The following is a 14,688-nucleotide window of genomic DNA, read 5'->3' on the forward strand; positions in this document are numbered from 1 at the left end:
ACCTTCAACTCAAAATCATCATAAAAAGGAAACAATTGTATTGCAAGAACCCAATTGTATTATTAAGTGCAAAAACAAAAGTCAGGACAAAGAACTTCAGTTTGTTACAAATTCAAAGCAGCAATGAGTAAATTTCTTTTTCGAGCTGAGTTTCAGTGATCTTTCTGTTCAGACAAGAGAAGAAATAAAGGATGACAAAAGACACAAGACAGAACATGTTTGTATTAGCACTGAAGGGCTGAGCTGTCACTGATGTTCATGTAGTGCTTGCAGTAAATGTAATGCTGCAATTTGCTTTATGTTAGGTAGGTAAATATGATTAAGCACAAGATTGTCTTTGGACTCACACAACTGACACTCAGACATGTAAAAGAAGGAATGGCCACATCCAAATCCTGGCTTCTAGCAATTCACCAGAACCTTTCCATTCAGGCATTTCCTGTGGAAATTATGTTCAGTCCTTCCCCTTTGTCCCACTGGAGAGAAGCTTCAGAGCAGCTCCACCAGCAGCGAGCTACAGCCCATCCTCCAGTGTAGGGACAATTTAACACACAGACAACTTCTGACACAGTTGTAAAGGCAAGGATGTCAAGTCTTTGCTTCAAAACAAGCTCTTTTAAACTTCTTACAAAATGGTGAAACCTTTTAAGGAAATGCTGGAAAAGTCTTTTCACATGAACTGATGTCTTCGTTTTGAGTGACTCTTTTTGCCAATTTGTCACACAAAAATACTGTCTCATGAACTATTACCCTTTGGTAATATTCACAGAGTAAAAAGATCAATTAAATTTAAAATAATCACCACATCATTCATAATCATCACACCAGGGGCTGTAGTTGAATTTCAGCTGAGCTAATTAGTTATGTCAGGAAGCCATGTGCCAGTTCTGCATTTCCTCACCTTCTTTGCAGAACTGCACCATTAATTCTACTTCACAATTTCTGCCTAAAATTTGTAGATCTAGTAACAAATCCCAGAACCCACTTGATTTCAGTGGCAATCACTTGCCAGGCCTTGGGAAGGCAGAGAGGGAGCGGTGGTGGTGTTGTGTCAGCACTGGAGCTCACTTCACTTCCCCGGGTACTCGAACACGGCTGCGGCTCCCATGCCGGTTCCAATGCACATGGACACGACTCCATAGGCTCTGAAACAAAGAGCACATGGAATTAAGGAAAAGAAAAACACAGCTCAGGTTTACATCATCCAAGGAAAAGATAAAAATAAAGAATACAATAAATTTGAGCTGTCTACTGCTCTCCTGTTTCACTAGGAGAGCCCCGGGGAATTCAGGTTCAAAGCCAACCATGGGATGGAGAAAGCTTAACCCAAAGGGACAGATACCTCATCCAAGGGATGGAGGAGGCTGAACCCAAAGGGACAGATACCTCATCCAAGGGATGGAGGAGGCTGAACCCAAAGGGACAGATACCTCATCCAAGGGATGGAGGAGGCTGAACCCAAAGGGACAGATACCTCATCCAAGGGATGGAGGAGGCTGAACCCAAAGGGACAGATACCTCATCCAAGGGATGGAGGAGGCTGAACCCAAAGGGACAGATACCTCATCCAAGGGATGGAGGAGGCTGAACCCAAAGGGACAGATACCTCATCCAAGGGATGGAGGAAGCTGAACCCAAACTGGTGCCCCTGAGCCTGTGGGAGCTGCACAGGCAGCAGGTGTGAGGCAGTGCTGATGCTGAGCTCTCACCTCTTCCCTCTGCGCTTCAGTTCATGGAGCAGAGTGACGACCTGCCGAGCCCCGGTGCAGCCCAGGGGGTGTCCCAGGGCTATGGCTCCTCCCAGGGGGTTCACCTTCTCCATGGGAATGCCCAGCTTCTCAACACAGTACACAGCCTGCAAAGACACAGGGAGGGATTTCATGCAGGTGCTCTTGTCTTCCTTAGTTCTCAGCTCTCCTCCTGCAGCTCAGAGGCCTGAGCCCAGCTAGACCATCGTTCTCAGGGGAAAGGAGTGGAACTGATCCAAGGTAGAGAAGTGAGCTAAAACTGTTCACTTATCTCAAACTGAGCCCACACACATTCAGACAACCTGACAATAAATCACAGACCTGATGAAACAGATGTTGCAAGTTGGTATGAGAGCACAATAGCCAATTCTTACTTAGTGGACTTTTTGGGTTTTTTTCTAATATTAAGCTGTATAAGCAATGCCCTGGTCATTTTTATTTGAAGGAAAAGGAAAATAGTCTGCACATGTTATTAACATTTGGCTGAAGATGTAATATGTGGAACAAGTTAAAAATCTCAACCTGGAGATCAAGCTGAAATACACTCAGTTGCCAAGCAATGCAGCAACACAAACATGATGCTCACTCACCTGGCTTGCAAAGGCTTCATTAATTTCATATATATCAATGTCATTCAGAGTCAGACCTATGGGCCAGATAAGTCAGGAGTTAAAAGGAGATCCTTTTGCCTCATGACTATATCAAAGAGAGCAATTGCCTGACAGCCTCCCTCCATGAATTCCAGTTCTACTCCATCTAAGAAAGAGGAACCTTAGCTCCATGTAGGGTATCTACACTTGAACAAGTTTATGTATAGCAGTGTCTAAAGACTGCAAAACATCCCAGTTCGTGGCACTGAGCCTACCAAATTTCCTCAGATTAAGTGTGATTTCTCTGCAGAGGGATTAAGGATTGAAGGGTGTTTGGAGAGTGGAAGATAAAGCTACAGGTGGGCATGGGACTGTAGCCAGGCCAGGCTAAATCAGCTCATCAAGTACAAAAGCTGGTTAATCCAATGAGTGTGCTAAAAAACCTAAGTAAGATGACAAAACTGTACAGAGAAAAAAACACCAAAAACCAAACACAAAACCACCCCCTAAACATTGGCCATAATAAAGGAGAGAAAACAGCACTAAGTGAGCACTGAATCATGTTGCCACATGTCAACTCTTGCCACATGTCAACTCTTGTTGAGTCTGTGCAGGGATTTACTCCTGAGCTTCTCAAAGGTGAGTGAATGACAATTTACACACCAGTACAAGGCAAAGGCATTGCCACAATCTGAGGCAGGACCTTTTTTACAGTTTCAGATTTAACTTCACTGTTCCTGGGGCCAACAGCTGCACAAGCTTGAATAATATAACCTTAAATATCAGTGCAAGGAGTCTGATCTGCTTTGCCTGAATGCCAGAAGGTTCTCACCTGCCTTTTCCACAGCAACAGGGATGGCATAGGCTGGCCCTATGCCCATCACATCAGGTGGCACTCCCACCACAGCAAAGGACCTCAGCACCCCCAGCACTGGCAGTCCCAGCTGTGCTGCCTTGGAGCGTTTTGCCAGGAGAACAGCAGCTGCTCCATCGCTGACCTGGCTGGCATTCCCTGTTGGAAGAGACCTGTTAACATGCTTTTTGTTCCAGGAAAGGCAGGTAAACCAGAGGAACAGCACAAATGGAACAGCTCAGCTCACCTGCTGTAGTGCTTCCATCCTCTTTGAAGGCAGGTTTCAGCTTTGCCAAGCCTTCCAGTGTTGTGGAGGGTCTGATCCCTTCATCCTGGTGCACAGTGATTGTTTTTTTGTTGCCCTCATTATCTGCAACAGTGGTCTTCACTGGAACAATCTCTGTTTTAAACAGTCCCATCTGCTGAGCTTTTGCTGCTCTGGTAAAAAAAAAAAAAAAGGTGTATGAAAGTATGAAAGGTTAAAATATTCTGGAGGTGAAGTGCAGGAGAACTAAAGTGAAGGAAAGCAGTTAGAGAATGAACTAAGGTGGGATTTTGTTACTGTCATATTTTTTAGAAAAATCTCCTTGCGCAGGATTCTTCTCCTGGGAAGCTGAGAAGCCTCAGAGAAAAAGGAAAACAATATAATCTCATTTGCTTCTCCTGTGTTTTGCTGCTTTGGAATGTGTTTAGACATTGTTTACTAACAGATGATTGTTTCATTGATTTCATGTGAATTGTTTTGACTTAATGGCCAATCACAGTCAAGCTGTGTCGGGACTATGGAAGGAGTCACAAGTTTCATTATTATCGTTTAGCCTTCTGTCTGTATCCTTTCTTTATTCTTTAGTATAGTTTAGTATAGTATTCTTTAATATATTCTAGTACCATAAAATAATAAATTAGCCTTCTAAAAACATGAAGTTAGATTCATCATTCCTTCCTTCGTCTGGGAACCCTGGAAATACAAGAGGATTTGGTACATCATCACTGAGTGACAAGACAAACAGGCAAATTGTTACTTTCATTCATGGAAAGACAAACTTTTTACCTCTGCATCAACATTATGGGCATTGTTCCTAAATCTGGATCACAGGATCACTCATTTCAGACCAATATCCCCATTCTGTTCCCATCAACACCTCTGTGCCTGACTGACCACCACCAGCATCCAACATGAAGTTTTATTTTTTTCAGGGGTACAGCCACATCACAACTGTAAGAAAATAAATGAACCCTGAACTAGCAGCAGTCAACAACTGTCATGACCAGGCAGAATACAATTAACTAAACCAGAATCAGCTCAAGCCATGTAGATTTAATCTTTCCTATCAGGAAGATATTTTAAAAATCTAAATAAGCTCTTCAAAGCAGAGCTTATTTAGATTTACCTTCCAGAGGTGAATACTTCAGAGAATACAAATTGGAGACTAAAAGCTTGTTTTATCCCTTCATCACTTTGCAATTTACCCATAAAAAATGAAAATATTCAATGCTCCCAGGTAAGTCAGAATTGGAGCAAAGTGCTGAAGGACAGGTCAGATATCCTGATATCCTGAGACCAAGGCCAGAAAGTCACCCTTGCCTCATGTGAGCAAGGATCACATTCACAAACCCTTCTGGTTATCAGTCCCATGGCAGTGAGAAAGGCTGGCATGCCAAGTTCCCTGAGCAGCAGGGCCGGAATTTAAAGGTTAACTACCCTGTGCAGTGGCTTCCTGTGTTAGATAAATAATTGGACCAGACTGATGCTTGGACAGAGCTCTGAAAGCAAGTTTAACTCTTTGATGGCAGAAACTCTACCCTATCACCTGCCACTGCTTTGGCAGCACAGCCCCACAGATTCCAGGGTCAGTTGATTTTGGCAGCGATTTAACCCAGAGGAAGGTTATCAGAGGTAGGACTGGACTCACTCAGAGCCAAACACCTGCACTGAGGACAAGCCACTCTTCTCACAAGCTCAGCAGTTCCCTACCAACAGCCACAGTCAAATATTCCCTCATGGGAAAGGCTCCTCCTGCTGCTGCTCCCACGTTCAGGTTCCAGTGATCCTGAGCCAAAGCCACTATGAAAATACCTCACCAGGCACTCGTTCCAGAAACCTCCCTGAGGTTCTGTCACAGAAACACAGAATGGTTTGGGTTGGAAGGGACCTTAAAGATCATCCAGTTTCACCCCCACTGCCATGGGCAGGAACCTTTGGATGCTGGAACAAGCAGGGCACTCACTGTTCAGGGTCTGTGTGCCCAGTGATACTTGTGTGAGATCACTGATCCCACAGTCCCAGTCCAGCTCTGGACTCCAGTTCCCCCATCACCCACAACCCTGCACTGCATTTCAGCTGGACCCCCTCAGGCTTCTTTGCTCACTGTTAAGGATTGGAAGGCAACACAAAGGCTGCACTTCACCAGGAAGTAGCAGTGTGTTTTCTAGCTGTACTTATTTCTTAACTAAAAGGTTAAAAAACCCCAAAAGACTAACAAAACCAGCGTTTACTTTTGTTGGGAAGCCAAGGCAAAGGCATCTTGCTTCTTCCGGGAAACTCCAAACTTCTCTGCCACATTTTCTGAGGTTATTCTGGGGAAAAACATCACAGAGTTAATCCAAGGACACATCTCATGGAGCTGCACTGGCTTCCACTAAGATCACACGAGGTATAAGCAATGGCTTTAGCTTGAAAGCCAAAATATGATGAAGCACAAGATTGTCCTTGGAGTCACACAAAATGACACTCAGACTTGTAAAAGCAGGAATGGCCACATTGAAACCAACTGCTGCCTTCTCAACTCAGAACTGCTGGCAGAAGCTAATCCTGAATCCAATCTAGGACCAGAACAAGGTTCAAATCTGTTCTCCTTGCTCAACAAGCCATTCATCTTAAGACAAGAAAATCTTTGATCAGAGTTGTTGATTTCCCCCCATTTCACATCATTAATCTTCCACCACAGCCAAGGATGCCAACACACACAGCTCCAAGCTCACCACATTCAGGTTGATTTGTAACTGTGGTGTCACTGAGGAGACAGCATCTGTTAAACCCTTAAACTGTGGGAAGGAGAAACACTCACCCCATAGGAATAAGGCAATCTCGAGCTTTGGGGTTATCCATCATGCTGGAACTGATATCACCAGGGTTATTTGCACTTCTGAGGGACATTGTTTCCACTCTAAACACAAGAAAAATTAGAATTGCTCCATTAAGACTGATCAAAACTCAGTATCCTGACAACATGCTTTCCCATTATCCCACAGAAACACAGCTGCTAATTAGGAACTGGCTGAGGCAGAAGCTCTTTAATCATCAATTTAAGAATTATTATGAAATGAAAACAGATTGTGAGATTCAATTGGTTCTTGCTTCACTAGAACAGGATACCAATGTCAGCAGTTAATTTCTTGTGTTTCCACAGCTAGGAAAGAATTGCTATGATTCTGGCACATTTGTCCTCAAACATAATGAGGTTCGAGGGCTGGAGTTTTTAGTGAGATTGCCAACAGACATAAAAATACCACTCAGATCTTAAGAACAGGTTGGCAGTAGAAAAAGAAGTATTGAGCAAACCATGGCAAAGAGATTTCAGTGAGTTGCACCATTTGTGTTTTGCAATAGAAAGAATTTCAGACATGGATCCCACAGGGTGCAATCTTTGACCCACAAATGAATTAACACATTGAAGATACTCAAATTTACTGCAGAAATACAAAGCCATCAGTTAAGACTCATGAGCTTTTGTAAGGTCAGTCTAGATCATGAGGCCTACAATGGGAAGAGAGTTTGAATTCTACTCTGCACCACACAAATACCTTCATGAAGAATAAATAACAAAGAAACTACTCCTGGGAAATGAAAGGCAAGCAGAAAGTAAGGCAGCTTATACTAAGTGCTATCAGCAATTTAAACTCTAATTAGCCCTAAGATGAGACACTCCAACATTGACTTCAGCTGCATCTGCTCCTGAAGGAAGGCACAGGACTGGGTTTTAAGTAAGTGAAACCCCAGCTACTGTTTCTTGTGCTTGAATCCAGGGTTTCTCCACTCTGTGGAAGAATAAGACTTGGGATAAAGCCAGCTCCCAAAAGCTATTTGTAACTTATGGGTTGTATGTCTTCTACAGGGCAGAGGCCAGAGAGCTTCCCACAGCAAAACCCAGTGTCTGGCACAGTGAGGGGTGCAAAGGCCATCAGTCCCTTTAAGCACAACATCTTGGTGGACATTACTGTGTGCAGTAATAATTAATGACAGATTAGAATCATCAAGTTATAAGAAAAGAGGAACCCAGTATTTTGGCCTCAAGATTACTGAATAGGTTTTTTTTCACTCCTTCTAAAGTCAATGTGTATGTGGTCACTAGTATTTCCCCAAAATCAACCTAATGTTTACATAATCCTCCAAAAAATAAACACAGCTTGTGATGTTAGGACTGCAGCACATAACAGATCCTGTAAGTCTGCAGAACACTGATTAGCACACATAGGATATTAATTTCTTCATCCAAGAGAGAGTCTTTCAAGAGGCTAGTTAATTGGAGATTAGCTATAAAGCTAATTTTTTGGCAGGCTATTGCACAGGGACAGAGTGTTACCTTCAGGAAGCCTAAGCAAGCACTATGAAAATACTTCCTTACCCACAGGCCAAGCCAATGTCATAGGATCCATTTCGGATGCCACCTGTAACAGCAGTGCATAAATGTTCTTACTGTCAGCAGGAGCAAAAGCATTTCCAGCCCAGCTGCAGCTTCCCAACACCTGAGCACCCACAACAGCCAAATGGGCTTTTCCTCACCCTCCTGCCTGCCAGAGCCAGGACAAGGAGCTGATGGGGCTGAAGGCTAACATGGGGCCAGAGAGAGCTGGAAGGATTCTTCTGGAAGCTGCCTGATATGGAGGGGATGGTGGAACTTACCCCAGAAAACCAAGTCACTTCTCTAGGGATAAACTCAGCCACTCAAGAATATAAAGGTATTTAGCTAACACCACACTGCAAATTCCCTACAGCACAAGATATTACCACTGTTTCGCTGTTCAGAGACACTGGAGGATTGAGCCCTTGGGGTGGGACAGGCATCAACTCTGATGCCAGTGCCCACAACACCTACCAGCTATGTTGATAATGGCCTGCAGCCCGGAGGAGCACTGCCTGTTCACACTGGAGCACGGCACTGTCTCTGGAATGCCACTGGAAAACAAGGGAATGTTGGCAAAGACTCAGTGATAAAAACAAACAACAACAACCCAAAGCTCTAAAGAGTGCATGAATCCACCTGATTAAACTTTAACCCTCAAGTTCCAGGCAGATCCCTTTATCCAGTTCGTGATCTATTTGGTCCTGCACCAAGGGAAAGCAAAGTTCAAAGATAATTTCCTCACTTCACCTGCAAGTGGCTCCAAGTGCTGTTTCCCCATGGGTCTGTCTTCAGAAGGTGCTCTGTAAGCAAGGCCCTGCCCTGGAGATCCTGAGCTCTGACCCAGGCCAGGAACCCTGAAAAGTTCTGCAATATTCATAATATTCATAATTATGGCAGGCTGTGCCTGCACCTTTTTGAAGTGGTAGTTGTGCAGTGATTGACAGAAGCAAAGAATGGCAACAGGAACTGACTGAAATATTTGGAATCTGGGATCCAGCAGAAATCTCTGGAATTTGGGATCCAGCTCAGTACAAGCCACTGACCAGCACTGAGCAATGACAGAAAGATCTGAGCCCATCCATGGTTTTGGGACCAGCAGAGAGAGGTGCAGCCTCAGAGAGTGCAGCTGGGAGCCCACAGAACATCGTGTGCCTCTCAGAAGCCCAACACAGGCAGCACAAACAGATCAAACAGCTTCACCTGCTTCCCTGTCTCTTTGCCACCAGCACTCAGAGGTCAATCAAAGTCCACTTTCTAGGCAAAAGGTGATTTGCTGTAATTCCTGGGAGTGCATGAGCCCCACTGCAATCTCTGACCCTGTGCTGCTCCATGGCTCAATGAGGAGAGGAAGAACCTCAGTCTGGCTCAGAGCTTACCTTAGAAACTGTGCAACTCTTGCAATCAAGGCACCAGCTCCAGGCTGCAGCACATTCCCTGAATGCAGAGACACAATTCCAGTCAATTGGCTGCACTCCCCTCGCAGGCATTCAAGGGATGTTCCCATCACCACAGCTCGGTACTGACCAGCACCAGGTCAGAGCCCCACCACCAAGAGGACAGGCATGAAAACCTAATGTTACACACTAATCCCTTCCAGCCCCAGGAGATTTGTGAGTATCCCACATGGGGAGCCTGTCCCACAGAGCTGTCCAGAGCAGGAGTTTCACCAGGCAGAGGCTGTCACTCACCCACACAGATGTCTCCCAGCACCTCAGGACGGAGGTTGACATCCTGAAGGACAGCTGTCATCACAGCAGCCAGCAGCTCATCAGGTGTTGTGTCCTAAAAGCACAGGGGATCAGCACCACCAGTGAACACCAGTAAGTGCCCTGTCACCAGTTCACCCTCAGAGCACTTCAGAGGGCTGGCCAGGGATGCTAAGGCAGCTTTACTCCACTCCTCAGCTCACTGTGGTTGTTCTTTCCCTACCACAGTGGAATTATTTACATGTTTTTACCCCTGGTTTCCTTCAGGCCCTGCAACACATAGGCTGCTTTCTCACCTTCCTTGGATTTATAGAAACACGCTCTGCAGGGCCTTCAAAATCACACAGCTACAGAGATTTATGTGACAAGACCCAGCAAATGGAGCCCCATTTGTTTTGTGAAAGAAGCAGGGGTGACCGCTCAGCTGGTGGGGAGCACCGCCAGCATGAGGAGACCTGTTTGGAAGGGCGACAAGGAACAAGGAGCACCCTCTGGGGTCAGCCTGGCACCGTGTTCTTCCCCAGCACCCTGTGAATGAGGTCCCAGAAGCGTGGCAGGTCCGTGCCAAGCCGTGCAGGTGAGGGACACCGGGGGTGCTCCGTGTGGCAGGGCAGGTGACAGCGGACTGTGACCGCTGCCCGGGCTGCCGGGGAGCCGGGAACACAACGCCCGGCTCCTTCGGGGGATGCCACCGGCATCCACTGCCACCCCGAGCATTAAAACCATCACACAGCGCTGGGATTTACTCTTCCAGAGCACAGCAGCGGTGTCTGGGGGTCAAGCAGGGGCCCAGCACCCAGGAGGGGAGGCGAAGAAGGGGGCAGCCCATTGCCAGCGGGGATGCCAAGCCCCTGTGGGGACCCGGTGGGCAGGATCCCCCGGGCCGTACCTTGAAGCCGCCGCGGCGGGCGCGGCCGATGGCGGTCCTGCGGCCGTGCACCACCACCACATCGTCGGGGCTGCCGGCCCGCGGGGGGCCCCCGGAGCACGGCACGGCCCTGGGCGCGGCCCCGGGCCCGGCGCGGCCCCGGCCAAGTGCCCCAGCAGCAGCTGCGCCCGCCGCGCCGCCGCCGCCATCTTGTCACGGGAGCGCCTCGCTCATCTGCATGAGCCCGCCCCCTCATTTGCATACCGAAAGAGCGGGGCAACGGTTCTGCTCATTTGCATTCCCCGCCCTGCTCATTTGCATGTCACTCCCCCCGGGGGCTAAACCGCGCTCCGCCCGCGAAGCCAACGGGCCAAGAGAAAGAAAAAATAAAAAGGGGGAAATAATGGAAAAAAGGAGGGGAAAAGGGAAACAATAAAAACAGGAGGGAAAAAGGAGAGGGGAAAAGGTGGGAAAAAAGACAAAAAATAGGGCCAAAAAAAGGAAAGGAAAAAGAAGAAAGAAGAAGAAGGAGAAGAAGAAGAAGGAAGAAAAAAGGAAGAACGGGGAAATAAAGGGAGAAAGGGGGGGAAAGGAATAGGGCAGAGAAAATGGGGGAATGAGGGGAGGAGTTGGAAAATTAAGATGAACTAAGGAAAAATACTCCAAATTTTAAAATAAAAAGAAATTAATTCAAATAAAGGAAAATTAAGTTTAGAAGCACAAAATCCTGTGCATTTGGAGTCCAAGGTGGACTGTCAGGACAAAGGGACACGCAGATCCATTGGCTCAGAGAGTTGCAGAGATCCATCTGTTCCAGAAAAAGCCAGGAACCATCCAAGCTTTGTCACTGCCCCCAGGATGGTGACACCAATGCCCCCTGTGCCCCCCACCCTTGCTGGGAGCTGCGCTGTTGGGAAGGGGCTGTGCCTGTGAGCAGGGGACAGGCAGTAGGAACGCAGGTTCATGGAGTCATTAAGGACAGAAGAGACCTCCAAAATCATCAAATCCAACCATGCTCATCACCAAACCACATCCCACATCCACAGTTCCAGGGATGGTGATGGCACCACTCTCCTGACAGCCTGTTGCTATGTCCTGCCCCAGCCCACCCCCCAAAAGGAATTTATTTCTCCACGGACACGCAGCAGCGCACAGGGAAAGCCGCAGGGCCCGCTACGGGCAAAACAAAATAAAACCAAACCAAACAAACAGAAAATGACTTTACATGGTAGAATAATTCCATTTGCTTTTCCTAGTTCCATTCTGTACATCAGAACACTGCAAGGGTTTTACAAACCAGAAAGGCAAAGGCACCTGAGGAGTGTCTCACACTCACACACACACACACACTCACACAAGCCACATCCATCCATGGGAGGATTGAGGTGGTTTGAGGGCCCTGGGAGCATTTGGGGGCAGCCAGGAGCCCCCTTTGGCTCTCAAATCTTTGGAAAGAAGGGAAACACCCTCCCACCATTGAAGGGCTGAGAAAACCCAAACCAAACAGATTTAATGAAAGAAGAGAAAACAGCTTAAAAATGGTTTTTTGGTTTTGTTTTTTTTTTTTTTAGCTTTGGTGAACACACACTTTGTTACCCTCTTCTGCCAAACCCATTCCCAGACAATGCCGATTGTTTTTCCCCTTGTGTTTGTTTCCATCCATCCCATATTACTGACCAGACTGATGGATTTGGTCCTATTCACAGAATAAAATTCTTCATCCCCCTCAGCAAAAGGAGACTTTTCCCCTCCCCATGGGGAGCTGCCCATCACCCCCATGGCTGACTGACACAAGCCCCAGTGCTGCTCCAGCACTGCCCCCCAGCTTCCCCAGAACCTGGCCTGGAATAAACGGCCTCAGTAGCTTTCAGACAGATTTATAGGGAATTCATTTAGGTATTTCTTTTAATTTGCCCTAATACTCAGTGTTGTTTTTTTAAAAACGGAACTAATTCTTGAAATCATGAAATCTTTGAATGGTTTGGGTTGGAAGGGACCTTAGAGCTTATCTCATTCCAACCCCTTGCCACTGGGCAGGGACACTTTTTCACTAGACCAGGTTGCTCCAAGCCCTGACCCTGAATGTTTCCAGAAATGACACCCACAGCTACACTGGGCAGCCTCCTAAACCTTGCTTCTCTGTTCAGAGCTGAGGACATGGACATGCTCTCACCACCACATCAGTGATGCAATTCAAGGACGTGTTCACACAAACAACCCATTTGTCACTTTCCTTTTAAGTCTAAGCAACACTTTTCATTTTCACTGAAAACCAGCATTAAAATAAATCTGTGTCTGACACAGCGGCCTGAGGATGGAGCCTCCTGGTAACTGCTTTTTGCACCCTTTGCTGAGCCAGTGGAAAGGGCTAATGCAGCAGAGAAGGGGAGGTAGGATAGTGCAATGAATTTATCCCAACCCCCCCTAGATCTGATTGATTAATTAATTAACTAGCTTCCAGGGACTCTGTTTGTGCTTCCTGCCCAGGTTTTCCAGCAGGGCAATGCCGGTCAGAGGCTGTAGCTCAGCTCTGCTTTTGACTGGCCCATTTTCTCATACAACTTCAAACCTACTGAGGGAAGGAATCTGCTTCCAGCTGCCCTCCACTGCTGCAGCTCCGCTTTCCCAGTCTGGGGCTCCATTGTCCTGCAGCTGCTGCCTCGGGCATCACCATGGAAGTGATGCTCCCCTTCCCTGTACCTGGGGATGGTCCACAAGGCACAGAGGAGGAGGTGCCTGGAGGAGGACTCACCCAGATTCACAGCCATCAGTCCTCTCTGCCTAATTTTAGGCACTCTCTTGGGTTTTATAGAGATGCACTGGGCTCTTCCTGCAGCTCCATTTCCAGAACACGATGGCATCTCTCCAACCCCAGTGCAGCAGCAGGGGAATGGCTCAGCAGAACTGTGGCTATGAGCAAAGCTGTCCTTGCTAAGATCCCCTTCAGCTCCCATGTAAATCCTGATGACTCCCAGCACAACCTGGCTGCTGCTCAGCCCTGCCCACACAGCATTTAACCACCATCACCACCATCGTTTACCCATCCCTCAGCCCATGGCAGGGGTCCCGGGCATCCGTCCGCGGGCGTACCCGGCAGAGACCTCCTGCACCCAGAGAAGACCCCCTGGTTCCCAGACTCACACACACACACACACACGCCAAGGCAAAGTCAACACGGCTGCTGCATCCTCACACCAGATCCGAGCCGAGCATCACTCCTTGATTGTAACCGCGTAAGGCACAGGACAGTGTGAAACGCCGCCCCGCCGGCCGCTCCAGCGGGGTCGGTCCCCTCGTGAACGGGGACGCCCAGGTCCCCCCGACTCTGCGGTCTGAGGATCATCTCCTCCGGCTTGGCTGAAGGCCCTGTCTGTTCCTCTGCGAAAGGTGCTGATGGCCGCTGAGCATCCCATTCCCCCACCGCTCCTGGGGATGCCGCCGGCACCGCCGCCGTGCTGAGGGGACATCCCCCGCTTGCTGGGGAGGACATTTCCCCGTTGCCGGTGGGGACATTCTCCGCTCGCTGAGGGAGACATTCCCCACTTGCCTGGGGGGGACATTCCCCGCTCGCTGAGGGGACACTTCCCCCTTGCCGGGAGGACACTCCCCATCGCTGAGGGGACTTTCCCCGCTCGCTGAGGGGACATTTCCCATTTGCCACACTTCCCCCAAAAGAGCAGTTACTTGGCGAGGGGGGACGAGCCCGGTACCGCTGGCAGCAGGGAGGTTCCGTGGTCCAGCACCCGCACAAGGCCGGGAAATCCCTCGCTCTGAATTCCCCACAGTCCCGAGCGCAGCTTGAAAATCCAACAAGGCGGCGGGGCCGAGGCAGCAGCGAGCAAGGAGGGACTGTCAGGACAGACCCGGGTGAGGCCCGACCTCCCCACACGGCGCTCCCCGTCCCCGCTGGCAGCGCTCAGAGCCCGCAGTTGACAAAGGGGTGCCTCAGCAGGTCCTCGGCTGTCGGCCTCCGCTTCTCCTCCACGAAGATCTGCTTGAGGAAGTTGCGGCAGGAGCTGGAGACGCTGTCGGGGAGCTGGGGGTTGGTGGGCTGCGTGGCGATTTTAAAAATTGCCGCCATGGCCTCGAACTCTGCCCAGGGCGGCTTCTCCGTTAACATCTCCACCACGGTGCAGGCCACGCTCCTGCAACAAGGCCGAGCACAGCGTGAGGGACTGGGGAGGTGGCACTGCAGTGTCACAGACATATTTTCTGAAAAATACCTTTGCTAGGGTTTTTCTCCTGAGAAACTAAGGCCTCAGAAACGAAATGCAAACAATAATTATCTGCTGCTGTGG

General features: G+C 48.4%; 2 protein-coding genes across 3 annotated transcripts in view; both read right to left on the reverse strand.

Annotated features, from left to right (window-relative positions):
- Positions 1 to 35: 35 nt before the first annotated feature.
- Positions 36 to 10,599, reverse strand: ACAA1 (acetyl-CoA acyltransferase 1). The gene is given in 13 exon segments (XM_036406634.2): positions 36 to 1,145; positions 1,710 to 1,855; positions 2,339 to 2,394; positions 3,171 to 3,350; positions 3,439 to 3,629; positions 5,688 to 5,768; positions 6,260 to 6,358; positions 7,817 to 7,859; positions 8,288 to 8,367; positions 9,193 to 9,250; positions 9,505 to 9,598; positions 10,412 to 10,536; positions 10,539 to 10,599. Coding segments are annotated over 13 exon segments (1,290 nt in total). The 3' UTR covers positions 36 to 1,069.
- A 996-nt stretch (positions 10,600 to 11,595) lies between these two features.
- Positions 11,596 to 14,688, reverse strand: part of LOC118684210 (mitogen-activated protein kinase kinase kinase 3-like) — an 82,479-nt gene continuing 79,386 nt past the window's right edge. For both annotated transcript variants that reach the window (XM_036378979.2, XM_036378978.2), the window contains exon 17: positions 11,596 to 14,535. In XM_036378979.2, coding sequence (XP_036234872.1) covers positions 14,307 to 14,535 — 229 coding nt within the window. In that variant the 3' untranslated portion in view covers positions 11,596 to 14,306. The remainder of the gene's footprint in view (positions 14,536 to 14,688) is intronic.

This window comes from Molothrus ater, chromosome 1 (genome assembly GCF_012460135.2).
Source record: "Molothrus ater isolate BHLD 08-10-18 breed brown headed cowbird chromosome 1, BPBGC_Mater_1.1, whole genome shotgun sequence".
Classification (NCBI taxonomy): Eukaryota; Metazoa; Chordata; class Aves; order Passeriformes; family Icteridae; genus Molothrus; species Molothrus ater.